Genomic DNA, 27,237 nt, shown 5'->3' with positions numbered 1-27,237 from the left:
TCTTGTACTTCCTGTCGATTGTGTGTTCTAAATAGCCTACCAACGGTAATCCCTATTGAACTAGGGTGGCCTGTATAGGCATGCATTTAAACAATGTATTATTTGATGATTCGCTTCCAAGCAGCACTAAGTCTGTAATGGTGTTGTGTAACTTTGGGGGTTAATTCGAGTGTTGTATCTTCACTTTCTTGCGTTAACGTGGTGTTACTTAACGATAATAAAAGCTTCCATCGCTCCTTCCTCCTGAGTCTTGAGTAAATCCTTCTCCTTTCCCCGTTTTTATTATTATATAGTGGGCACGGATGACATGTGTGGTAACCCTCCTCCAAACTGGGGGAAGCGGCAACAGCAGCCAGTGACTTATCGCTATCGCATGTGTACCGAGTTCAACTGAGTCGCAGACGTACTCTCTGGAGGAAACACATTTATCGATACCAACACGAAGGGGTGACTGCCCCTTCACCATCAGATAACAACCAATGGTGGTGAACCACCAGGCTAACTACACTAATCACACTGGGAGTAGCTACAACAGACAGGACCCCAGCTTGGGTCCAGGTCCACGTGTTGGTGACTATTCTCGGACGTAGAACGTAGATTCTTCAGGATAACCACAGCAACTGGTCCCTCTGTGGCGTGGCTGGCTCCGCCCTTAGCCACGACCACCTTCGAGATCTCGGCCCTGACACGTGACCACCCCTAGCCCCCACCTGGGGGCCCCTGTGTCGACTTTACCGGTCACGTGTCCTACGGGGTCAACCAGAGTGCCATGGCCCTTAGTAACCCCCTCTTTTAGCCCCGCCCCCCCCCCCCTCCCGATACGTTCCATTCATTGGCTACCACATTCTGATAAGCTCCTCCCCCCCTCTCCTCCCCCCTTAGCTTGTATTTAAGAGCTTGCATCTTGAATCCCTCCCTCACTTGATGCAGCAAATCTGGCTGTGACGGTCCCACCTGATGACGGAGACTTGTGTTGCCTCCGAAACGTCGTGATTTTATTGTTTTATTTTTATTAATTTTAATTTCATTTTTTTTACCTACATGGTGACTTTACCGAAAGAACTAAGAGTATGAATCCTTGCAGTCACGAAAGCTTCAAATCTAGAACTAACCCCATTCCCATGGCCGGCACTCTCGCACCCTATCCTGTAGGGGTCGGCACTGCACGCAGAGCGTGGTGCCATCCAGCACTGCCAGTCAGCGCTCACCGAGCCCCTCTAGGGCCTGTACTGCACCCACATAGACGTGGTGCCCGCGATGTCAATACATCGCACGCCGTGCCTCTAGGGCCGGCATTACACAGTGACATCCGCGATGTCACTACACATGCAGCTGGCGACGTTGTGTGAATCTCCATGTATGACGTCTGTGGCTGGAAGCCTGGACCACAGATCGGACTTGATTCACACGGAAGTGTGACTGATGTGATTTGTCATGGGGACGGTTCAGCTGATAGTTATGGTGTGTGTGTATACCTATGTAGTAGGTAAAGATGGAAACCAAGTCTTCTCTGGAGACACGTTTATTTATAACAGTAACACAAGGTCCCTGACGCAAAGGGGTCTCGGCTCCTTCCACCCGATGCCCTGGGGAAGTAGAGCCTCCAGGCTAGCGTGTCCCAATCACTGGGACCACTCTCCATATATGAGCCCTCCGGCTAGCGGGACCTAGGGGAGGATAGCCTGACCCGACCCAGCCAAGGTTCTTGGGTCCCGACCACAGGCCCACTCGGTCCAGGCCCTGATAAGGACTTCAGGTTCGGGGGTTCCCAGGGTCCTATTCAATGATAAGCACCCCTATGGCTGCAGGGTTTTGGTGGTACATGTTGTTTATGTCGTTTATTGTGAAAATTATGTCACAGTTCCTATCACCACTGTTTCATTGCTTTTATGGCTTGATTTTGGTGATTTTCTAAAAGTTGTTTGGTTTGGCCATGTTTGTTTGTTGTAGTACAGAATTAGACTGATGGCCTTAATCTAAGTTGTCTTGTGGTTGTTGTTGTTTGACTTGCATCCCACTGGGATTTTTGCACACAGTGTTGGTGTACGGTGCTTTTTCTGCAATATTTTGCTGTCTTTTCTTGGATTTTCTGTTTGCACATAGTCACAGCAACTTTAAGATGCTTTCTTGTTCATGTTTTTGTTTGTTGCGGTTGCACCCGATTCAAGAGCCGAATGGCTCACAGGGCTATACCTAATACATGAAACTTGAAACTGGCAGGTCTTCGGGTCTTCTGCTTGACGACGACTGCCGGTCCCGTTCAGGGGACCGGCTTTTATACCGTTTTTGGCTCACTCCACCCCTAGCCACTCCTCCCTTCTGGAACTGTCTGGAAGGGCCTGGGGAGTGACGTTATCCCCCAGCCCCTTTCCAGGGGGTCTGGGGATTTGTACCTGTAGCAGAGGTCGCAAACGGGTGATTTCTTACCCGTACCCGGCCGCACCAGGGTCGCAAACGGGTACCCGTACCCGGCCGTACCCGTACCCGGCCGGGTGTGGGTACCTGATTGCGACCTCTGGGATGAAGCCATGTTGCAGGCGCGGGTGGGTTGATTCTAGGAACTTGAATTGTGAGAAGAGACAAGACGATGGGAAATGAGTGACAGTTACTCACCAGTGACTCACGGTCTACCCGTACCCGGCCGCACCAGGGTCGCAAACGGGTACCCGTCCCCGTACCCGGCTGGGTACGGGTAGCCGGGTATCGGGTAGGGTACGGGTATCGGGTACCCGGTTGCGACCTCTGACCTGTGGTCCCGAGCTGCCTTAGGGTTACCGCAGCCCAACGGCCTGACTACTCACCATCATATTCTTAGGTTTTTTCGGTAAAGTCACGTAGGTAAAAGTGAGAGAAATTCACTTGATACAGCTATCGTGCTGTGACGGTTCCACCTGAAGACGGAAGCTTGTGTTGCCTCCGAAACGTCGTGATTTTTATTTTACTTTTATTAATTTTTTACCTACGTGACTTTACCGAAAAAACCTAAGAATATGAATCCTTGCAGTCACGAAAGCTTCAAATCTAGAATCCTCACCATCAGACTCCCCTCTGCCCCCTGTTGACTCAATGCCGTTATTACAGGCTACAAGCAGTGCAAATCGCGTACAGCGCTCAACGTTGCCGCTACACCTCTATGAGTGGCAGTGTGGCGAGCGGTAGTGTAGCGGTTAGCGCCACTGCGCCATGAATCCGGCGACATGAGTTTGATTCTCACTCGTAGTCAACTTAGCCTCAAATTGGTACCCGGTGCACTGTGTAAACAATCGTTTTTGGGAAACAAAGGAGGCCAGTTGTGGTGCTGGTCACCCACCGCCTATTGCACTGTGCCAGCCGTCATAGGTACTCGCTAACAGCACTTTCCCCAACATGTTATGAATGCTGATGATCTGGTAATTCCTGTTCGATCAGAACTTGGAGCGTGCTACTAAGAGAGGGGGCCTTACCATCAGCCGCACAAAAACTAAACTGCTGCATTGGTATTTTGTGTCATTAAATACTCTACTGCCTCAACTCCCCATTGGTGATGGGGCATTTATGGAGAGAGTAGATAGGTTTCCATACCTGGGCAGTGTGCTTATGACCAGCTCCGATTTGACAGCACAGGTCTCACTGCGAAAAAGTTAAGCGACATTTTATCATCGGCTGCGTAACGCTGTGTGGAAGCTACCTGGTCTATTGGCCACAATCATGCACTGTCTTCCAGAGGTGGGACAAAGTCATTGTTATGCAAGTCCAAGTCGAGTCGCAAGTCATCAAATTCATGACTCGAGTCTGACTCGAGTCCAAGTCACATGACTCGAGTCCACATCTCATAGGTGGGACAAAGTCATTGTTATGCAAGTCCAAGTCGAGTCGCAAGTCATCAAATTCATGACTCGAATCTGACTCGAGTCCAAGTCACATGACTCGAGTCCACACCTCTGCTGTCTTCTCTACGCTTGTGAAACGTGGACCCCCCATAATGGAACATCTGTGCTAGTTAAACATATTCAGGTCGGCCTGTCTATGATCCATCCTGGGTTTAACCAGCAGGCTGGATTGTGTGAGGACCTTACAAATCTTTGAAAGATCTAGACCAGGGGTCCTCAAACTTTTTAAACAGGGGGCCAGTTCACTGTCCCTCAGACCGTTGGAGGGCCGGACTATAGTTAAAAAAAAACTATGAACAAATTCCTATGCACACTGCATATATCTTATTTTGAAGTGAAGAAACAAAACGGGAACAAATACAATATTTAAAATGAACAAGTAAAGTTAAATCAACAAACTTGCCAGTATTTCAATGGGAACTATGGACCTGCTTTTGGCTAATGAGATGGTCAATGTCCGGTTCCATATTTGTCACTGCTAGTCGTAACAAGTGATGCAAGTGTGCATCCGTTAGTCTAGATCTGGTTGGAGATTTCAAATGTTTCATTCTGGAAAAAGTTTGTTCACAGACATAAGCGCTGCCAAAGATGGTTGCCATTTTGAGTGCATGGTTCCTGAGATGAGGATATGTCTTAGAGGAGAGAAATGCATAGAAATTATGAGGCTGCTTGACTTGAATGCGTCTTTCAGATAGTCACAATTCTGCAGTTCAGCCAGTTCCATTTGGTAAATTGTATCCACATTTTCAATGTCAATAGAAAATGGGTTACGGAAAAGCTGTATGTCCTGTTCATGGAGATGAAGCTCTTTAAATCTAAATTGGAACTCCTTTTGCAATTTTTCCAGTGAATCCACACATGTTTTGTTTGGGAATGCAACCAATGGTTTTTCTGCTAACAGATTTTGAGTTGTGGGGAGATGGCAGAAGTTTTCCTCCTTCACTTGTTTGATGAGGAGGCCTAATTTTACTTCAAATGCTTTGACATGTGATTGCATATCACAGATGAGCTTCCCCTTTCCTTGAAGTTGCACATTGAAACTGTTGAGTAGCTCTGTTACATTTGTCAGAAAGGCAAGGTGCCATTTCCATTCTGCATCATTGAGCTCTGGTACTTCTTTGTTTTTTGAAAACAGAAAAGCTGTAATCTGTGGAAGTAAGTCATAGAAACGTTTCAAAACTCTCCCTCGACTCAGCCAACGGACTTCTGTGTGGTACAGAACATCTCCATAGTCAACATTTAGGTCAGACAGAAATTCCTGAAATTGTCTGTGGTTTAGTGCATGAGCTCTAATGAAGTTAACAGAGTCCCACTTCAGTGATTTACTACACAGCGCTTGTTGGTGGATGAGGCAGTGTATGGCTATTGGATGAGAATGGTTATGTTTGTCCATCTCTTGGTTAATGCGAGCAATTACTCCTTTCTTAGACCCCACCATGCTAGGAGCACCATCAGTTGTCACACTGGCTAGTTTAGCCCAGTTCAGCTCCAAACCATTCACAGTTTGGCAAACCTTTTCATAGATATCCTCTCCTGTAGTTGTTCCTTTGATGCTTTGCAGTGCAGCAAGCTCTTCTGTGACTTTGAAATAGTCATTCGTCCCACGAATAAAAATTAGAAGTTGTGCAGAATCATGAACATCATTGCTTTCGTCGAGTGCCAAGGAAAAATAGGAAAGTTTTTTTGTGGAGTTTTGCAAATGCTGATGGAAATTGTCTCCCATTTCTTCAATCCTCCGTGTAATTGTAGGTCCTGAAAGACTCACTGTACTAAATAAATCGGCCTTCTCTGGACACATCTCTTTGGCAACAGAAAGAAGGCATTCTTTAACAAATTCTCCCTCAACGAATGGTCTGCCAGTGCACACTATTAGCTTGGCAACTTGAAAACTTGCTCGCAGTGATGAATTATTTAGCTGCTTCTGCTTCACAAAAGTATTTTGCTGAGTTGTTAATGTATTTTTCAGTTTTTATATTTTATCTTTTCTCACTTCTCCGACCAAACAATCATATTTATCTTTGTTGAGTTTCATAGTGTCGACGCAAATTGTATTATTTGAACAGACACTATATTCTGGCATATCAGACACACAGCTCTTTCCTTGTACTGCATGAAAAAATAATCATAAGTCCACTGTTTTTTGAATATCCTACACTCCGAGTAAATTTTTCTCTTTCTTGACATCATTGTTTCCTAGGGAGTCAAAATTGATATTAGTAAAATACCAATATATATACAGCGCTACAAAAACAATATACCAGCAATAACTTTGCCCACACAGAGACATACAGACTGCACTGCCCATCAATGCAGTCTGATTGGGGGAACTCCGCTTTTACCCCAGGCTCACACTGGTGCGGGTGCCATTAAAAAGTTAATTACACCTGCAGTTTTGTTCACAGATCGCAGCTCAATGAGTGCTCACCAGCGCAGCCCAATTAGTGCTCACCAGCGCAGCCCAATTAGTGCTCACAAGCGCAGCCCAATTAGTGACCATGGGCCGGATAAATGCCCTCGGTGGGCCGCATGTGGCCCGCGGGCCGTAGTTTGAGGACCCCTGATCTAGACAGTCCCATCGGTGAGCTACTCCGGCAGGCAAGGCTGCATTGGCTCGAGCATGTAGCCCGCATGCCCAGACACCGCATGCCCAAACAGCTTTTGGTCAGCCAGATAGAGGGGGCTAAATGGGCACGACACAGGCTGGAGAAGAGATGTACTCTTGCGGTACAAGAGGATATGGAGTTGAGTGGACTTGCCGTTGACTGGTACCAACGGTGTATCGGCCTCTGTGGAGGAGGCTCGTGAAGGACGCTACTGGGCAGTTGGAGACAGTCGCCCTCACAACTGCGAAGGGCAGAGGAGCGATGCTCACAGAAAGTTGTCACAGTAGGGGGCACAGGTGGTGCATTTGCCAGTCATCTCAGTCAGTCAACCCACGGCACTTGGGTCTGTCCTGTGACCTGCCAGCAAGCCATCGACACTTCAAGTGGCCTTACAGTGCACATAGCCTTGGCACAAGCGCCATGGTTTCATCACTGCCACTCAGTGGTAAATGGCGGTTGTTGTGTGCATCTCTATGAGTCCGTGTGTGTTTGTACGAAAGATTTGGGCAACATCCGATCGGTGAGCTCCTCCGGCGGGCAAGGCTGCGTTCGCTGGGTCATGTAGCCCGCATGCCCAGCCACCGCATGCCTAAAGAGTTTTTGTTCGGCCGGATAGACGGGGCTAAATAGGCGTGGTACAGGCTAGAGAAGAGATGGAGTGATGCGGTACAGGAGGACGTGGAGCTGAGTGAACTTGCCCATGACTGGTACCAGCGGTGTCAAGATCGGCCTCTGTGGAGGAGGCTCGTGAAGGACACTACTGGGTAGTTGGAGGCAGTCGCCCTCCAACAACAACAGAGGGCAGAGGAGCGACGCTCACAACAACGAGCGGAGCGCCGGGTGGCTAAAGCACAGCAAGTTGGCACAGTAGGGGGCACAGGTGGTGCATCAGCCAGTCATTTGTCATCTCAGTCAGTCGACCTGTGGCACCTGGGTCTGCCCCGTGACCTCCTGCTAGCGGGCGTTCGACACTTCACATGGCCTCAAGGTGCACATGGCCTGGCACAAGCGTCGTGGTGACGTCACCACCACTTAGTGGCGAATGGCGGTTGTTGTTGTTGTGTGTCTCTATGACGTCGAGCGTTCAATCCTCAGCACAGAGAGGATTTCTGTTCCGGCTCTCTGGGAGTTGACCGAGGATGAGGAGAAGCCACGATCACGAAACCACGCCATCACCTCTCCTGCAATCACACAGACACGTGGGCACATGAACACACAGTCACACAGCCACATGGAAACATGAACACACAGCCACACAGACGTACAGCCACACAGTCACACAGCCACATGGAAACATGAACACACAGCCACACAGTCACACAGCCACACAGACACACAGTCACATGGAAACATGAACACACAGCCACACAGACATACAGCCACACAGTCACACAGCCACATGGAAACATGAACACACAGCCACACATGATAATTGGTTTTTTACCCTTTTATCTGGCAACAAAACTGACACCTGTCACACAGCCACTGACACACAGTCACACAGCCACATGGAAACATGAACACACAGCCACACAGTCACACAGCCACATGGAAACATGAACACACAGCCACACAGTCACACAGCCACACAGTCACACAGCCACATGGAAACATGAACACACAGCCACACAGTCACACAGCCACACGGAAACATGAACACACAGCCACACAGTCACACAGCCACACGGAAACATGAACACACAGCCACACAGTCACACAGCCACATGGAAACATGAACACACAGCCACACAGTCACACAGCCACACAGTCACACAGCCACACGGAAACATGAACACACAGCCACACAGTCACACAGCCACATGGAAACATGAACACACAGCCACACAGTCACACAGCCACACAGACACACAGCCACATGGAAACATGAACACACAGCCACACAGTCACACAGCCACACAGACATGGTGTGAGTGGTGAGTGAGTGAGCGGTGTGAGTGTGTGTGTAGTGTGAGTGGTGAGTGTGTGTAGTGTGAGTGAGTGAGTGAGTGGTGAGCGGTGTGCCCCGCTCACCGGGCGCGTTGTGCTGCTCGCACACGAGGTAGAACGCCCCCGGTGAGTGGTGAGTGTGTGTGTGTGAGTGAGTGGTGAGTGAGTGGTGAGTGAGTGGTGAGTGAGTGGTGAGTGAGTGGTGAGTGTGTGTGTGAGTGAGTGGTGAGTGAGTGGTGAGTGAGTGGTGAGTGAGTGGTGTGTGTGTGTAGTGTGAGTGGTGAGTGGTGTGTGTGTGTAGTGTGAGTGGTGAGTGAGTGGTGAGTGAGTGGTGAGTGAGTGGTGAGTGAGCGGTGTGTGTGTGTAGTGTGAGTGGTGAGTGAGTGAGTGGTGAGCGTGTGAGTGAGTGGTGAGTGAGTGGTGAGTGAGTGGTGAGTGTGTGTGTGTGAGTGAGTGGTGAGTGTGTGTGTGTAGAGTGAGTGGTGAGTGAGTGGTGAGTGAGTGAGTGAGTGGTGAGTGAGTGAGTGGTGAGTGAGTGAGTGGTGAGTGAGTGAGTGGTGAGTGAGTGGTGTGAGTGTGTGAATGAGTGGTGAGTGAGTGAGTGGTGAGTGAGTGGTGTGTGTGTGTGTGTAGTGTGAGTGAGTGGTGTGAGTGGTGTGTGTGTGTGTGTGTAGTGTGAGTGGTGAGTGAGTGAGTGGTGAGTGAGTGGTGAGTGAGTGAGTGAGTGGTGTGTGTGTGTGTGTAGTGTGAGTGGTGAGTGTGTGTAGTGTGAGTGGTGAGTGTGTGTGTGTGAGTGAGTGAGTGGTGAGTGGTGTGTGTGTGTGTAGTGTGAGTGGTGAGTGAGTGAGTGAGTGGTGAGTGAGTGGTGAGTGAGTGGTGAGTGTGTGTGTGTGAGTGAGTGGTGAGTGTGTGTGTGTAGAGTGAGTGGTGTGTGTGTGTGTAGTGTGAGTGAGTGGTGTGTGTGTGTAGTGTGAGTGGTGAGCGGTGTGCCCCGCTCACCGGGCGCGTTGTGTTGCTCGCACACGAGGTAGAACGCCCCCGAGGGCGACAGCAGCGACGTCACGAGCGGGAGGAGTCGGTCCACGACCTCGCGACCCCTCGCGCCGCCCGCCCATGAGCTCGACACGTCCCCCAGCCCCACCTGCAAAGAGTACACGCAGAGTACACACAGAGTATACACACAGAGTACACACACAGAGTACACGCAGAGTACACACACAGAGTACACACAGAGTACACACACAGAGTATACACACAGAGTATACACACAGAGTACACACACAGAGTACACACACAGAGTACACACACAGAGTACACACACAGAGTACACACACAGAGTACACACACAGAGTACACGCAGAGTACACACGCAGAGTACACGCAGAGTACACGCAGAGTACACACACAGAGTACACACACAGAGTACACACACAGAGTACACGCAGAGTACACACACAGAGTACACGCAGAGTACACACACAGAGTACACACAGAGTACACGCAGAGTACACGCAGAGTACACACACAGAGTACACACACAGAGTACACACAGAGTACACGCAGAGTACACACAGAGTACACACACAGAGTACACGCAGAGTACACACACAGAGTACACACACAGAGTACACGCAGAGTACACACACAGAGTACACGCAGAGTACACACACAGAGTACACGCAGAGTACACGCAGAGTACATGCAGAGTACACACACAGAGTACACGCAGAGTACACACACAGAGTACACGCAGAGTACACACAGAGTACACACACAGAGTACACACAGAGTACACACACAGAGTACACGCAGAGTACACACACAGAGTACACACACAGAGTACACGCAGAGTACACACACAGAGTACACGCAGAGTACACACAGAGTACACACGCAGAGTACACACGCAGAGTACACACGCAGAGTACACACACAGAGTACACGCAGAGTACACACACAGAGTACACACAGAGTACGCACACAGAGTACGCACACAGAGTACGCACACAGAGTACACACAGAGTACACACACAGAGTACACACACAGAGTACTTGCTGATGACCGGTGCAGACCTGCTCTCCACCTGAGGACGGCTGCTTGCGTTGTGGCCGAAACGTCGTGAGAATTATTTTATTATGTTTTATTTTTATTATTTTATTATTTCCCTTCTACGTGACTTTACCGAAAGAACCAAGAAGATGAATCCCTGCAGTCACGAAAGCTTTAAATCTAAAGTTTATAGCTCATCAGATTCCTCCAGTATAAACAAATAACCTGATTCTGATCTTCCCCACTGCTGGTACCGATCATCGGCAAGCCCAATCGGTGCCGTACTTGGCCCTTCCCCCCTCTCCAACCATTATATATACGGAGTGGTAGCTCCTGCAATCTCTCATTTACTTGATACAGCTGTCGTGGCTGTGACGGTTCCACCTGAAGACGGAAGCTTGTGTTGCCTCCGAAACGTCGTGATTTTTGTTTTATTTTACTTTTATTAATTTTAATGTTTTACCTACGTGACTTTACCGAAAAAACCTAAGAATAAGAAGATGAATCCCTGCAGTCACGAAAGCTTTAAATCGAAAGTTCACAGCTCATCAGATTCCTCCAGTATAAACAAATAACCTGATTCTGATCTTCCTCACCGCTTGCACCGGTCATCAGAGCAAGCCCAATCGGCTCCGGTATAGTTGCGGTAATTATTAGCGAGGCATGACAGGCTGATTCGGGGGGAGCACCTCGCTGGATTCCGTGACGACGTAGGGAGGATTGAAGAGCAGGAGGTCGACGGAGCCGGAGAGACGTGGCAGGAGCGCGTGAACCTGCGGTGCGGTCACCACGACAAACACTGCGACCAACACAACATCACGTGGTCCCTGCAACCCCTAAGGCCTGGCCTATCTAGCCCCGCGTCGTCATCTTACTTGCAGCAGCAGCAGCATCACGTTGCAGTCCACTCATTGACATGCTAATTTTTTCTCTGCCCCCTCCCTCTCTCCGCCCCCGCACCCCCTCTCTATGTTTAAGGCACCGTCACAGAAACGACCTCTCTCTTTGTGCCGATATGTGTTCTCTCTCTGTGTGTGTGTCCTTGTGATGTCTGTCTGCTTGTATGTCTGTCTATAGTCTAGCTTGTGCCGCGCCCGTTTAGCCTCCTCTGTTCTTTGGTTCTTTCGGTTAAGTCACGTCTAAAGATAAAATAATAAATTAAATAATAGCATATTACGACGTTTCGATTGCAACACAAGCAATCATCAGCAGGCATAAAAGAAATAGCAACAAAAATCTAACTAGAAAACTACAGACAGACATACAAGCAGACAGACATCACAAGGACACACAGAGAGAGAACACGTATCGGCACAAAGAGAGAGGTCGTTTCTGTGACGGGGCCTTAAATATAGAAACGACCTCTCTCTTTGTGCCGATACGTGTTCTCTCTCTCTCTCTGTGTGTGTCCTTGTGATGTCTGTCTGCTTGTATGTCTGTCTATAGTTTTCTAGTTAGATTTTTGTTGCTATTTCTTTTACGCCCGATGATGATTGCTTGTGTTGCAATCGAAACGTCGTAATATGCTATTATTTCATTTATTATTTTATCTTTAGACGTGACTTAACCGAAAGAACCAAAGAATAATATCTAGCCTCTTTGTTCTGGTCTCTCTGACCCCTAAGGAGGAGCGGCCACTGCACGCCACACTCAGAGGATGAGTGTAAGAATCACACAGTACATTCCCTCTTCTTCTTGGTTCTTTCGATAAAGTAACGTAGAAGGGAAATAATAAATATATAAAACATAAAATACAATTCTCACGACGTTTCGGCCACAACGCAAGCAGCCGTCCTCAGGTGAAGAACAGGTCTGTTGGAAAGACAGCGTCTGAATGAACACCACCAGGCTTGGCAGCGTATTTTTAATGGATTCTGGCTCAGCAATCATTGGAAGAAATAAATTTAATTTCAATTTAAAGCTTTCGTGACTGCAGGGATTCATCTTCTTGGTTCTTTCGGTAAAGTCACGTAGAAGGGAAATAATAAAATAATAAAAATAAAACACAATAAAATAATTCTCACGACGTTTCGGCCACAACGCAAGCAGCCGTCCATCCTCAGGTGAAGAACAGGTCTGTCGGAAAGACAGCGTCATTCAGACGCTGTCTTTCCGACAGACGTGAATTGTATTTTATTATGTTTTATTTTTACAATTTGATTATTTCCCTTCTACGTGACTTTACCGAAAGAACCAAGAAGATGAATCCCTGCAGTCACGAAAGCTTTAAATCGAAAAAAAAAGATGATGTTGATGATGTTGATGATGTTAATGATGATGATGTTGATGATGATGATGTTGATGATGATGATGATGTTAATGATGATGATGTTGATGATGTTGATGTTGATGATGATGTTAATGATGATGATGTTAAATGATGATAATGTTGATGAGGATGTTGATGATGATGTGAATGACGCTGTCTTCCAGACAGACCTGTTCTTCACCTGAGGACGGCTGCTTGCGTTGTAGCCGAAACGTCGTGAGAATTATTTTATTATGTTTAATTTTATTATTTTATTATTTCTCTTCTACGTGACTTTACCGAAAGAACCAAGAAGATGAATCCCTGCAGTCACGAAAGCTTTAAATCGAAATTTAATTATTTTATTACGTTGTATTTTTATTATTTTATTATTTCCCTTCTACGTGATGAATTTACCGAAAGAACCAAGAAGATGAATCCCTGCAGTCACGAAAGCTTTACATCGAAATTTATACTTCCATCTTGGCGGTTTGCATTTGAAGGGACAGATATCAGAAGGGGCCTTTGAGTCTGCTCACTCATTCTGAGGCTCACCAGGTCTGTGATGATCGGCTGAAGCATCACTTGGTTGAGCGAGGCCGTGACGCTCGTGCAGTGAGCAGCATCGTGATTGATGTCCGTGGTCCTGGAGGAGAAACCACGCAGCCACAGTGGGGCACACAGCCACAGTGATACACACAGCCACAGTGATACACACAGCCACAGTGAAACACACAACCACAGTGACGCACACAGCCACAGTGATACACACAACCACAGTGATACACACAACCACAGTGAAATACACAGCCACAGTGATACACACAGCCACAGTGATACACACAGCCACAGTGAAACACACAACCACAATGACGCACACAGCCACAGTGACACACACAACCACAATGATACACACAACCACAGTGAAACACACAGCCACAGTGATACACACAGCCACAGTGATACACACAACCACAGTGATACACACAGCCACAGTGATACACACAACCACAGTGATACACACAGCCACAGTGATACACACAGCCACAGTGATACACACAGCCACAGTGATACACACAGCCACAGTGACACACACAGCCACAGTGACGCACACAGTCACAGTGATACACACAGCCACAGTGATACACACAGCCACAGTGATACACACAACCACAGTGATACACACAGCCACAGTGATACACACAGCCACAGTGATACACACAACCACAGTGATACACACAGCCACAGTGATACACACAACCAGTGATACACACAGCCACAGTGATACACACAACCACAGTGATACACACAGCCACAGTGATACACACAGCCACAGTGATACACACAGCCACAGTGATACACACAGCCACAGTGATACACACAGCCACAGTGATACACACAGCCACAGTGATACACACAACCACAGTGATACACACAGCCACAGTGATACACACAACCAGTGATACACACAGCCACAGTGATACACACAGCCACCGTGATACACACAACCACAGTGATACACACAGCCACAGTGATACACACAACCACAGTGATACACACAGCCACAGTGATACACACAGCCACCGTGATACACACAGCCACAGTGATACACACAGCCACAGTGAAACACACAACCACCAGTGACGCACACAGCCACAGTGATACACACAACCACAGTGATGCACACAACCACAGTGACGCACACAGCCATAGTGAAACACACAGCCACAGTGATACACACAGCCACAGTGAAACACACAGCCACAGTGATACACACAGCCACAGTGATACACACAACCACAGTGATACACACAACCAGTGATACACACAGCCACAGTGAAACACACAGCCACAGTGATACACACAGCCACAGTGATACACACAGCCACAGTGATACACACAACCACAGTGATACACACAGCCACAGTGATACACACAGCCACAGTGATACACACAGCCACAGTGAATCACACAGCCACATTGAAACACACAGCCACAGTGATGCACACAACCACAGTGACGCACACAGCCACAGTGAAACACACAACCACAGTGATACACACAGCCACAGTGAAACACACAACCACAGTGATACACACAGCCACAGTGATACACACAGCCACAGTGAAACACACAACCACAGTGATACACACAGCCACAGTGAAACACACAACCACAGTGATACACACAACCACAGTGATACACACAGCCACAGTGACGCACACAGCCACAGTGATACACACAGCCACAGTGAAACACACAGCCACAGTGAAACACACAGCCACAGTGCAACACACAGCCACAGTGATACACACAGCCACAGTGAAACACACAACCACAGTGATACACACAGCCAAAGTGATACACACAGCCACAGTGAAACACACAACCACCAGTGACGCACACAGCCACAGTGATACACACAACCACAGTGATGCACACAACCACAGTGACGCACACAGCCACAGTGAAACACACAGCCACAGTGATACACACAGCCACAGTGTAACACACAGCCACAGTGATACACACAACCACAGTGAATCACACAAACACAGTGAATCACACAGCCACAGTGAAACACACAGCCACAGTGATACACACAGCCACAGTGATACACACAACCACAGTGAATCACACAACCACAGTGAATCACACAGCCACAGTGAAACACACAGCCACAGTGAAACACACAGCCACAGTGAAACACACAACCACAGTGATACACACAGCCACAGTGAAACACACAACCACAGTGATACACACAGCCACAGTGACGCACACAGCCACAGTGAAACACACAGCCACAGTGAAACACACAACCACAGTGACGCACACAGCCACAGTGAAACACACAGCCACAGTGAAACACACAGCCACAGTGAAACACACAGCCACAGTGAAACACACAGCCACAGTGAAACACACAGCCACAGTGAAACACACAGCCACAGTGAAACACACAGCCACAGTGAAACACACAGCCACAGTGATACACACAACCACAGTGACGCACACAGCCACAGTGAAACACACAACCACAGTGATACACACAGCCACAGTGATACACACAGCCACAGTGATACACACAACCACAGTGATGCACACAACCACAGTGACGCACACAGCCACAGTGATACACACAGCCACAGTGAAACACACAGCCACAGTGACACACACAACCACAGTGATACACACAGCCACAGTGATACACACAGCCACAGTGATACACACAGCCACAGTGATACACACAGCCACAGTGATACACACAGCCACAGTGATACACACAGCCACAGTGATACACACAACCACAGTGACGCACACAGCCACAGTGATACACACAGCCACAGTGATACACACAGCCACAGTGATACACACAGCCACAGTGACGCACACAGCCACAGTGATACACACAGCCACAGTGATACACACAGCCACAGTGACGCACACAGCCACAGTGATACACACAGCCACAGTGATACACACAGCCACAGTGATACACACAGCCACAGTGATACACACAGCCACAGTGACACACACAACCACAGTGATACACACAACCACAGTGATACGCACAGTCACATTAGAGAATGCAGCTACAGTGTAGCACACAACCACATTGAAGCACCATTGGAACCTCCTTTGCCAGTAACAAAATATGATAATTGTTTTTTTACCCTTTTATCTGGCAACAAAACTGACACCTTTTTTTACAAGGAGCCAGATAAAAGGGTAAAACACCAATTATCATATTGAAGCACACAGCCACCACAGTGAAGCACACAGCCACAGTGATACACACAGCCACCACAGTGAATCACACAGCCACACAGCCACAGTGAACCACACAGCCATAGCAAAGCACACAGTTTCACTGTGACTGCTGCCTTCCCACTCATCCGTGGTTCCTCCGTCTCCTCCTCACACCTCCGAGTGTGGATCTCTTTCTCTTCTCTCTCTCTCTCTACGAGCACGACGACTGTCCCAAGATCTGCAGTCCTCTAAGTCTGAAGATGTTTTCTCAGCCAAATTAATGCCCCGAGAAAACCCACGTGCATGTACGCTGCTGCTGCGCTACACGGTGAGATTATCATCATCATCATCACTATTACAGTAGTGCCCCGGTTAATGATATTCATTTATTCCACGAAAACCATCATTGATTGAATTTATCGTTAATCGAACATAGAAAATGCACGTTAAAGGGCTTAATTTGTCCCAAGGCGATCGGGAAGTTGCCCCTTTTAACCCTAAACACATATCTTGTAATATTAAACACGCAATTTAAATGAGAGCATATTAAAGCATTGCTATTAATGGAAACAAGGATATATAATATCTTGAACAAATGGTGCGTAAAAAGGTGCATCAATTTAGCACAACAACACATTCCTGCGGAGGGAGCTGGTAGGAACGTTGGGTTGCTCGGTCAATGGCCTGCAGGGTCAACGGCGGCGTGGTGGATTCCGCAAATATGGCCGACTGTGAGGGCGGGCACAAGCCGGCGTGAGTAGGTGAAACGTTACGTTTTATAAGGGCACCACGGGGTGACCAGCCCCTCCCCACCCAGCCCCACCCTCCCCACCCCTCCCCACCCAGCCCCACCCTCCCCACCCAGCCCCTCCCCACCCAGCCCCTCCCCACCCTCATCTCCCCACCCAGCCCCTACCCACCCTCCCACCCAGCCCCTCCCAACCCTCCCTACCCAGCCCCTCCCCACCCAGCCCCTCCCCACCCTCATCTCCCCACCCAGCCCACCCAGCCCCTCCCCACCCTCCCACCCAGCCCCTCCCTCCCCACCCAGCCCCTCCCTCCCCACCCAGCCCCTCCCTCCCCTCCCCACCCAGCCCCTCCCTGCACGACGGACGGACGGACACAATAATCCCCTGTGGGCTGGTGTAACCAGGAGGTTCCTACCAGTATAAAACGATCCAAAAGCTCGCAGCCAGTGACTCTCAAAAGGCTTATAAAAAAGGGCGTCGCTGATTGGCTGATGTCGGGTGCCAAGTCCACTTAGCAGCGCTCTGATTGGCCGAAATTCGCGGGTCTGCGTGATATCGTGAAACGTATATCGTGAAATCCAAAACGTATCGTTAATAACAACAATGGGACCCTATGGGGAGGCAACGCATTCATTATCGAAACATCTTTCGATTTAAAGCTTTCGTGACTGCAGGAATTCATCTTCTTGGTTCTTTCGGTAAAGTCATCACGTAGAAGGGAAATAAAAAAAAAAATTAAAACATCATAAAATAATTCTCACGACGTTTCGGCCACAACGCAAGTAGCCGTCTTCAGGTGAAGAACAGGTCTGTCAAATAGACAGAATCTGAATGGAACGCCCCAGGCTTGAAGCGACTATTTATGTTGGGATGGAGGGGCAAAGAGCGTCTCCTTGACAGACCTGTTCTTCACCTGAAGACGGCTACTTGCATTGTGGCCGAAACGTCGTGAGAATTATTTGATTATGTTTTATTTTTGCTATTTTATTACTTCCCTTCTACGTGACTTTACCGAAAGAACCAAGAAGATGAATCCCTGCAGTCACGAAAGCGTTAGATGGTGTTGATGTTGGTGATGTTGGTGATGGTGTTGATGTTGGTGATGGTGTTGATGTTGGTGATGGTGTTGATGTTGGTGGTGATGTTGGTGATGGTGTTGATGTTGGTGATGGTGTTGATGTTGGTGATGGTGTCGATGTTGGTGATGGTGTTGATGTTAGTGATGTTGGTGATGGTGTTGATGTTGGTGATGGTGTGGATATTGGTGGTGGTGATGTTAGTGATGTTGGTGGTGGTGTTGATGTTGGTGGTGTTGATGTTAGTGATGTTGGTGGTGTTGATGGTGTCGATGTTGGTGATGGAGTTGATGGTGGTGATGGTGTTGATGTTGGTGGTGATGTTGGTGATGGTGGTGTTGATGTTAGTGATGTTAGTGATGGTGTTGATGGTGTCGATGTTGGCGATGGTGGTGTTGATGTTAGTGATGTTAGTGATGGTGTTGATGGTGTCGATGTTGGTGATGATGGTGTTGATGTTAGTGATGTTAGTGATGGTGTTGATGGTATCGATGTTGGTGATAATGGTGTTGATGTTAGTGATGTTAGTGATGGTGTTGATGCTGTCGATGTTATTGATGTTGGTGGTGATGCAGGAGTCTTCTCACAGGTAGCTCGTTGCGGAGCCCAGGATGGAAGCGACGAAGCAGGAGACAACTCCGGACCCAGAGCCTACCTCCAGGCAAATCAGAGGCCTGACCCACAGAGACAAACGGGAAAGAGCTGCTAGCAGGATGACCGATTGGGTGGGTGATGATGTTTACACACCACAGCACCAGGTACTCATTTGAGGCTGAGTCTACCTAGAGGAGGAGGCCCAGGGCCGGTTCAGATGATCGTCACCGGTATTAGTGGTCATGAGCGGGTATAAAAATCGGGTCACCAGGTTCGCAACACAGCGTGCCACTGCTCCCACACACACACAGTACACAGTATAATACACACACACAGTACATACACAGCACACAGACAATACACACACACAGTACACAGACAATACACACACACAGTACACACACAGTACACAGACAATACACACACACAGTACAAACACAGTATAATACACACACACACAGTACACAGACACAGTACACAGTTTAATACACAGACAACACACATACACAGTACAACACAGTATAATACACAGACAATACACACACACAGTACACACACAGCACACAGACAATATACACACACAGAACAAACACAGTTTAATACACAGACAATACACACACACAGTACACAGACATTACACAGACAATACACACACAGTACACAGACAATACACACACAGTACACAGACATTACACAGACAATACACACACACAGTACACAGACATTACACAGACAATACACACACACAGTACACAGACAATACACAGACAATACACACACACAGTACACACACATAGTACACACAGTACACAGACACACAGTACACACACAGTACACACAGTACACACACACAGAACACACACACAGTAAACACACACAGAACACACACAGTACACACACACAGTACACACAGTACACACATACACAGTACACACAGTACACACACAGTACACACAGTACACACACAGTACACACATACACAGTACACATACACACAGTACACACACAGTACACACACAGTACACACAGTGGAGGGGTACCGGCTGCTGCGGAGTCTCTCTGCGTCGCCCTCCAGCGCCGCCATGAGCAGGAAGGTGTCTTCACTCGGCTCGTAGACGCGGCCCTCCCCACCCTGCCACCTCGGCGTGGGCAGCATCGCGACGGTAGCAGTGGAGAGAGACTGACCCTGCAGAGACACAGCAGCAGTGGAGAGAGACTGACCCTGCAGAGACACAGCAGCAGTGGAGAGAGACTGACCCTGCAGAGACACAGCAGCAGTGGAGAGAGACTGACCCTGCAGAGACACAGCAGCAGTGGAGAGAGACTGACCCTGCAGAGACACAGCAGCAGTGGAGAGAGACTGACCCTGCAGAGACACAGCAGCAGTGGAGAGAGACTGACCCTGCAGAGACACAGCAGCAGTGGAGAGAGACTGACCCTGCAGAGACACAGCAGCAGTGGAGAGAGACTGACCCTGCAGAGACACAGCAGCAGTGGAGAGAGACTGACCCTGCAGAGACACAGCAGCAGTGGAGAGAGACTGACCCTGCAGAGACACAGCAGCAGTGGAGAGAGACTGACCCTGCAGAGACACAGCAGCAGTGGAGAGAGACTGACTCTGTAGAGACACAGCAGCAGTGGAGAGAGACTGACCCTGCAGAGACACAGCAGCAGTGGAGAGAGACTGACCCTGCAGAGACACAGCAGCAGTGGAGAGAGACTGACCCTACAGAGACACAGCAGCAGTGGAGAGAGACTGACCCTGCAGAGACACAGCAGCAGTGGAGAGAGACTGACCCTGCAGAGACACAGCAGCAGTGGAGAGAGACTGACCCTACAAAGACACAGCAGCAGTGGAGAGAGACTGACCCTACAGAGACACAGCAGCAGTGGAGAGAGACTGACCCTGCAGAGACACAGCAGCAGTGGAGAGAGACTGACCCTGCAGAGACACAGCAGCAGTGGAGAGAGACTGACCCTGCAGAGACACAGCAGCAGTGGAGAGACTGACCCTGCAGAGACACAGCAGCAGTGGAGAGAGACTGACCCTGCAGAGACACAGCAGCAGTGGAGAGAGACTGACCCTGCAGAGACACAGCAGCAGTGGAGAGACTGACCCTGCAGAGACACAGCAGCAGTGGAGAGACACTGACCCTGCAGAGACACAGCAGCAGTGGAGAGACACTGACCCTGCAGAGACACAGCAGCAGTGGAGAGAGACTGACCCTGCAGAGACACAGCAGCAGTGGAGAGAGACTGACCCTGCAGAGACACAGCAGCAGTGGAGAGAGACTGACCCTACAGAGACACAGCAGCAGTGGAGAGAGACTGACCCTGCAGAGACACAGCAGCAGTGGAGAGAGACTGACCCTGCAGAGACACAGCAGCAGTGGAGAGAGACTGACCCTACAAAGACACAGCAGCAGTGGAGAGAGACTGACCCTGCAGAGACACAGCAGCAGTGGAGAGAGACTGACCCTGCAGAGACACAGCAGCAGTGGAGAGAGACTGACCCTACAGAGACACAGCAGCAGTGGAGAGAGACTGACCCTGCAGAGACACAGCAGCAGTGGAGAGAGACTGACCCTGCAGAGACACAGCAGCAGTGGAGAGAGACTGACCCTGCAGAGACACAGCAGCAGTGGAGAGAGACTGACCCTGCAGAGACACAGCAGCAGTGGAGAGAGACTGACCCTGCAGAGACACAGCAACAGTGGAGAGAGACTGACCCTGCAGAGACACAGCAGCAGTGGAGAGAGACTGACCCTGCAGAGACACAGCAGCAGTGGAGAGAGACTGACCCTACAGAGACACAGCAGCAGTGGAGAGAGACTGACCCTGCAGAGACACAGCAGCAGTGGAGAGAGACTGACCCTGCAGAGACACAGCAGCAGTGGAGAGAGACTGACCCTGCAGAGACACAGCAGCAGTGGAGAGAGACTGACCCTGCAGAGACACAGCAGCAGTGGAGAGAGACTGACCCTGCAGAGACACAGCAGCAGTGGAGAGAGACTGACCCTGCAGAGACACAGCAGCAGTGGAGAGAGACTGACCCTACAGAGACACAGCAGCAGTGGAGAGAGACTGACCCTGCAGAGACACAGCAGCAGTGGAGAGAGACTGACCCTACAGAGACACAGCAGCAGTGGAGAGAGACTGACCCTGCAGAGACACAGCAACAGTGGAGAGAGACTGACCCTGCAGAGACACAGCAGCAGTGGAGAGAGACTGACCCTGCAGAGACACAGCAACAGTGGAGAGAGACTGACCCTGCAGAGACACAGCAGCAGTGGAGAGAGACTGACCCTACAGAGAGACAGCAGCAGTGGAGAGAGACTGACCCTGCAGAGACACAGCAACAGTGGAGAGAGACTGACCCTGCAGAGACACAGCAACAGTGGAGAGAGACTGACCCTGCAGAGACACAGCAGCAGTGGAGAGAGACTGACCCTGCAGAGACACAGCAGCAGTGGAGAGAGACTGACCCTACAGAGAGACAGCAGCAGTGGAGAGAGACTGACCCTACAGAGACACAGCAGCAGTGGAGAGAGACTGACCCTGCAGAGACACAGCAGCAGTGGAGAGAGACTGACCCTACAGAGAGACAGCAGCAGTGGAGAGAGACTGACCCTGCAGAGACACAGCAGCAGTGGAGAGAGACTGACCCTGCAGAGACACAGCAGCAGTGGAGAGAGACTGACCCTGCAGAGACACAGCAGCAGTGGAGAGAGACTGACCCTGCAGAGACACAGCAGCAGTGGAGAGAGACTGACCCTACAGAGAGACAGCAGCAGTGGAGAGAGACTGACCCTGCAGAGACACAGCAGCAGTGGAGAGAGACTGACCCTGCAGAGACACAGCAGCAGTGGAGAGAGACTGACCCTGCAGAGACACAGCAGCAGTGGAGAGAGACTGACCCTGCAGAGACACAGCAGCAGTGGAGAGAGACTGACCCTGCAGAGACACAGCAGCAGTGGAGAGAGACTGACCCTGCAGAGACACAGCAACAGTGGAGAGAGACTGACTCTGCAGACACAGCAGCAGTGGAGAGAGCGTGACTCACACTATAGCCGATACAATTGAAGCCGGCATGGCACACGAGGGAGTGGGTGGCCAGCACCACACTGCATCAGGTACCCGTCAATGGCTGAGTCGACCTAGGGGAGGCCCAACACCGGATCAGATACAGTATTCTTCCGATGTTGGCTGAGTGGGAATTTAACTCGGGTCGCTAGGTTCATAGCGCAGCATGCTAACCACTGCACCACTGCTCCCCTGATGCAAGGGTGACACGGTGGTTAGTATATGTTAAATTCCTTCGCCTGGTATACAGGAGGTCGTAGGTTCAGTCTCGACCACGACGACTGCTGTATATTTGGAGTTTGCATGTTTCTGCTAAGGGGACAGGACAACTTCACCACATCAAAGGGACGATGGACGGGGCCATGTACCGTCAAATCTTGGGTGAGAACCTCCTCCTTCCCTCAGCCAGGGCATTGAAAATGGGTCGTGGATGGGTATTCCAGCAAGACAATGACCCAAAACACACGGCCAAGGCAACAAAGGAGTGGCTCAAGAAGAAGCACATTAAGGTCCTTAATAGGAAAGGGAGGGCATGACCGTGGCCGAGATGACCCAAAGCTTTGTGTGGAGTGACAGACCAGGTAGCTTCCACACAGCAGCGTAATGCAGAGGTCGCAAACGGGTTTTGATTCCTTACCCGTACCCGTACCCGGCCGCACCAGGGTTGCAAACGGGTACCCGTACCCGGCCGGGTACGGGTACCCGTTCCCTACCCGTTCCCTACCCGAAATGAGTGACAAACGGTGACTCACCAGTGACTCACGGCCTACCCGTACCCGGCCGCACCAGGGTCGCAAACTGGTACCCGTACCTGGCCGGGTACGGGTACGGGTAGCCGGGTATCGAGTAGGGTATCGGGTACCTGGTTGCGACCTCTGGTGTAATGCAGCCAATGAAAAGATGCCTCTCGACCGATTTGGAGTGAGACATCCGCTGCCAAAACACCATTGGTCAAAAGCACACTGCCCCAGGGTACTGACACGTATCCATGTTCTATCACCTGCCCCCATGAATTAGTGAGGCATTTGAGGGGGTGGAGCGTTTGATGACACAACATACCCAGGCAGGTGCTTAGTTTTGATGGTCCCCATCTCTTAGTGGGCATGCTCCAGGTTCAAAGGGTGGGCAGCAATCAACAGACCATCGGCGTACAACGTGGTCGACCGCACCAAGGGCATCGATCAGCCCACTCATCGTATCTGCTGTGCCAGATGTAAATTCCACTGGTACAGCCACGGAAGTGGACAAAGAAGATGATATTTACACCATTGGAACCTCATTTGGCAGTAAAAAATATAATTGGTTTTTTACCCTTCTATCTGGCAACAAAACCGACACTTTTTTTTACAAGGAGTCATGTTTGCATAGACCACAATACCTGCAGTCATAATGCAAACCCCCCCCTAGGTGCGTGACGTCATTTATGGACGGCCCCCAATCCAACGCGCGTCCACATTGATCAGTTCGTTCAGCGCGCGTCCACATTGGTTAGTTCATTTAGAGCACGTCCATGTTGATTAGTTCATTCAGCGCGCATCCACGTTGGTGAGTTCATTCAGCACACGCCCATGTTGATTAGTTCATTCAGCACACGTCCATGTTGATTAGTTCATTCAGCGCACGTCCATGTTGATTAGTTCATTCAGCACACGTCCACGTTGGTGAGTTCACCCACGTGACACCCCCCGCGGACAGAGGGAAGAGGGGTTAGCCCACGTGACACCCCCCCTCCCCAGGACACAGCCCCCACCTCCCCGCGCGAGGCGGGGGACCCCACGTGACCCCCTCCGACGCCAGAGAAAACGCGGGAAAAGCGAACCGGGCGGGGTCGCGACGACGTCACTTCCGCTGTACGCGAAGCAAACACTGAGGGGATGACGCGCTGCTACTGCTGCTGCTTCCACCTTCATCGCGCCTCGCAGTAACGGAGGGGGGAGTCCGCGCACATCCCTCACCCCCCCGCCCCCCTCACCTCGTACGCTCCTACCCCCCCCACCACCTCCCTCGTTTCGCGCCGTAGAGTGGGGCTCTCGCTTCCCAACCCCCTCGCGGCTGTCCCTCTCCCCCATCGCGCTGCCTCCTCTCCCCAATCGCGCTCGCCCCTCTTCTCACCTCGCGCGCGCCTCGTGAAGCGGAGGAGGAGGAGGGGGGTTGGGTCTCCCTCAACACCACCAACAACCCAAGTCTCGCGAGAGGCGGGGCCTGGGTGCCCGCCCCTCCCCTCACCGCAGCCTCCTCCCCCTTCCCGTCTCGAGCATGCCGCCAGTGAAGCTGCGTCACGTGGTGTCGTGCAGCAGTGAGGATCCGGTGAGTGCGGGTCACGTGGTACAGCCTCGCACACATCCCTCCCACCCCACTCACCAGGTTTCGTGTGCGCGGGCCGCCATCTTACCTGGGGAAGATTTCGCGTGCGCCCGTGTGGGACGGCCATCTTGCTTAGGGAAGATTTACCGTGCGCCCGTGTATGGGCGGCCATCTTGCCTAGGGAAGATTTCGCGTGCACTCGTGTGGGCGGCCATCTTACCTGGGGAAGATTTTGCGTGCGCCCGTGTGTGGGCGGCCATTTTGCCTAGGGAAGATTTCGCGTGTGCCCGTGTGCGGGACGGCCATCTTGCCTGGGGAGATTCCGCGTGTGCCCGTGTGTGTGGGCGGCCATCTTACCTGGGGAAGATTTCGCGTGTGCCCGTGTGCGGGACGGCCATCTTGCCTAGGGAAGATTTCGCGTGTGCCCGTGTGTGTGGGCGGCCATCTTACCTGGGGCAGATTTCGCGTGCGCCCGTGTGCGGGACGGCCATCTTGCCTGGGGGAGATTTCGCGTGCGCCCGTGTGTGTGGGACGGCCATCTTACCTGGGGAGGCGTCGCGTGAGCGGGGCGGCCATCTTACCTGGGGAGGCGTCGCGTGAGCGGGGCGGCCATCTTACCTGGGGAGGCGTCGCGTGAGCGGGGCGGCCATCTTACCTGGGGAGACACTGTTTCGATATCGACCTCGATCTGCTGGAGCTCATCAGCAGTTTCCCCGTGGAACATCTCTCGTGCTGCTGCTGCTGCGAGATTCCCCTATTGACGCGAGGGATTTGGCAGCTGTGCACAATTACAACCCCTGAATCAGAATAATGATACTCCAGGATGAATCCGATGAGCTATAAAGCTCTTTTCTACAGATGGTTTAGTAGGGACGGGTAAGAACGTAGTTCAGGTTCATTTATTAGGTATAGCCCTGTGAGCCATTCGGCTCTTGAATCGGGTGCAACCGCAACAAACAAAAAACAAAAACATGAACAAAAAACATCTTAAAGTGAATATGTGACTAAGTGCAAACAGAAAATCCAAGAAAAGACAGCAAAACATTGCAGAAAAAACACCATACACCAACAAGCAAAACAAACACGACAGTAGCGCAAAGTACAAGGCAAACAAGTCACCTAAACCATACAACTAGAATCTTCTTGGTTCTTTCGGTAAAGTCACGTACAAGGGAAGTAATAAAATAATAAAAAATAAAACATAATTATTATGTTTAAAACATAATTATTATGTTTTATTTCTATTATTTTATTACTAAATAATAAAAATAAAACATAATTATTATGTTTTATTTCTATTATTTTATTACTTCCCTTCTACGTGACTTTACCGAGAGAACCAAGAAGATGAATCCATGCAGTCACGAAAGCTTTCAATCGAAACATACAACTAGAACAAAACCATCCCCATTCTATCAGGCGGCGAAACCCACTGAGCTAATAACTTGTTTTTAAGAAGCAACCTGGCGCATGATGAGAGCTCAACAAAGCGGCTCATCATTTGGACATTTATGGCAGCAACATCCTATTTTGCAATTGTATTTTCTCTCCCCCTCTCTTACCTATATAGCGTCTTGTTACAGCAGCCCTTTTGCCCACTTCAGCAATTGTTTCTTGCTGTGGTTGTCCCACCTGATGACGGGCGCTTGTGTTGCGCCCGAAACGTCGAGATTTAATTTAGTTATTTCTATTTTAATTTTGTAATTTTATTTTACCGAAAGAACCAAAGAGTATGGATCCCTGCAGTCACGAAAGCTTCAAATCTAGGAAGATAATATTAGTGATAGGTTTTTACCCTTTCAACTGGTACAAAAACTGACGGTTTCTTTTTTTTGCATTTTGACTGCTTGTGTTGTGGTTATTGCAAACTTGATGCCTTGTATAAAGGTGTCAGTTTTTGTACCAGTTGAAAGGGTAAAACCTATCACCAGAGGTGTGGACTCGAGTCATGTGACTTGGAC

General features: G+C 49.9%; 1 protein-coding gene across 2 annotated transcripts; it reads right to left on the bottom strand.

Moving 5' to 3' along the window:
* Positions 1-1,514: 1,514 nt before the first annotated feature.
* HEMK2 (HemK methyltransferase 2, ETF1 glutamine and histone H4 lysine) lies at positions 1,515-25,155 on the bottom strand. Of its 2 annotated transcripts, XM_078883985.1 has the most exons (7): positions 25,085-25,155; positions 19,930-20,075; positions 18,883-18,969; positions 13,273-13,363; positions 11,159-11,242; positions 9,419-9,560; positions 1,515-7,653 (listed from the first exon to the last, which is right to left on the bottom strand). In XM_078883985.1, the coding sequence occupies exons 2-7, from the start codon at positions 20,043-20,045 to the stop codon at positions 7,541-7,543; spliced, it is 633 nt and encodes a 210-aa protein (XP_078740111.1). In that variant the 5' UTR covers positions 20,046-20,075; positions 25,085-25,155; the 3' UTR covers positions 1,515-7,540. The 2 variants fall into 2 exon arrangements, with proteins under 2 accessions (XP_078740111.1, XP_078740110.1); XM_078883984.1 differs by lacking the exon at positions 18,883-18,969.
* Positions 25,156-27,237: the final 2,082 nt, after the last annotated feature.

The sequence above is a fragment of the Lampetra fluviatilis genome, chromosome 76, assembly GCF_964198595.1.
Source record: "Lampetra fluviatilis chromosome 76, kcLamFluv1.1, whole genome shotgun sequence".
In the NCBI taxonomy this organism is placed as follows: domain Eukaryota; kingdom Metazoa; phylum Chordata; class Hyperoartia; order Petromyzontiformes; family Petromyzontidae; genus Lampetra; species Lampetra fluviatilis.
The sequence above is the reverse complement of the archived record's forward strand: the minus strand, read 5'-3'. Positions and strand labels throughout refer to the sequence as shown.

Bases quoted from the DNA above. Each gene is read 5' to 3' on its own strand.
- HEMK2 (XM_078883985.1), bottom strand. From the start codon at position 20,045: ATGCTGCCCACGCCGAGGTGGCAGGGTGGGGAGGGCCGCGTCTACGAG. The intron at 18,970-19,929 runs GTACCCCTCCAC...TCTGTGGGTCAG, and splicing joins GAGAGACTCCGCAGCAGCCG to GCCTCTGATTTGCCTGGAGG. The intron at 11,243-13,272 runs GTGAGCCTCAGA...ACCGCACCGCAG, and splicing joins AGCCGATCATCACAGACCTG to GTTCACGCGCTCCTGCCACG.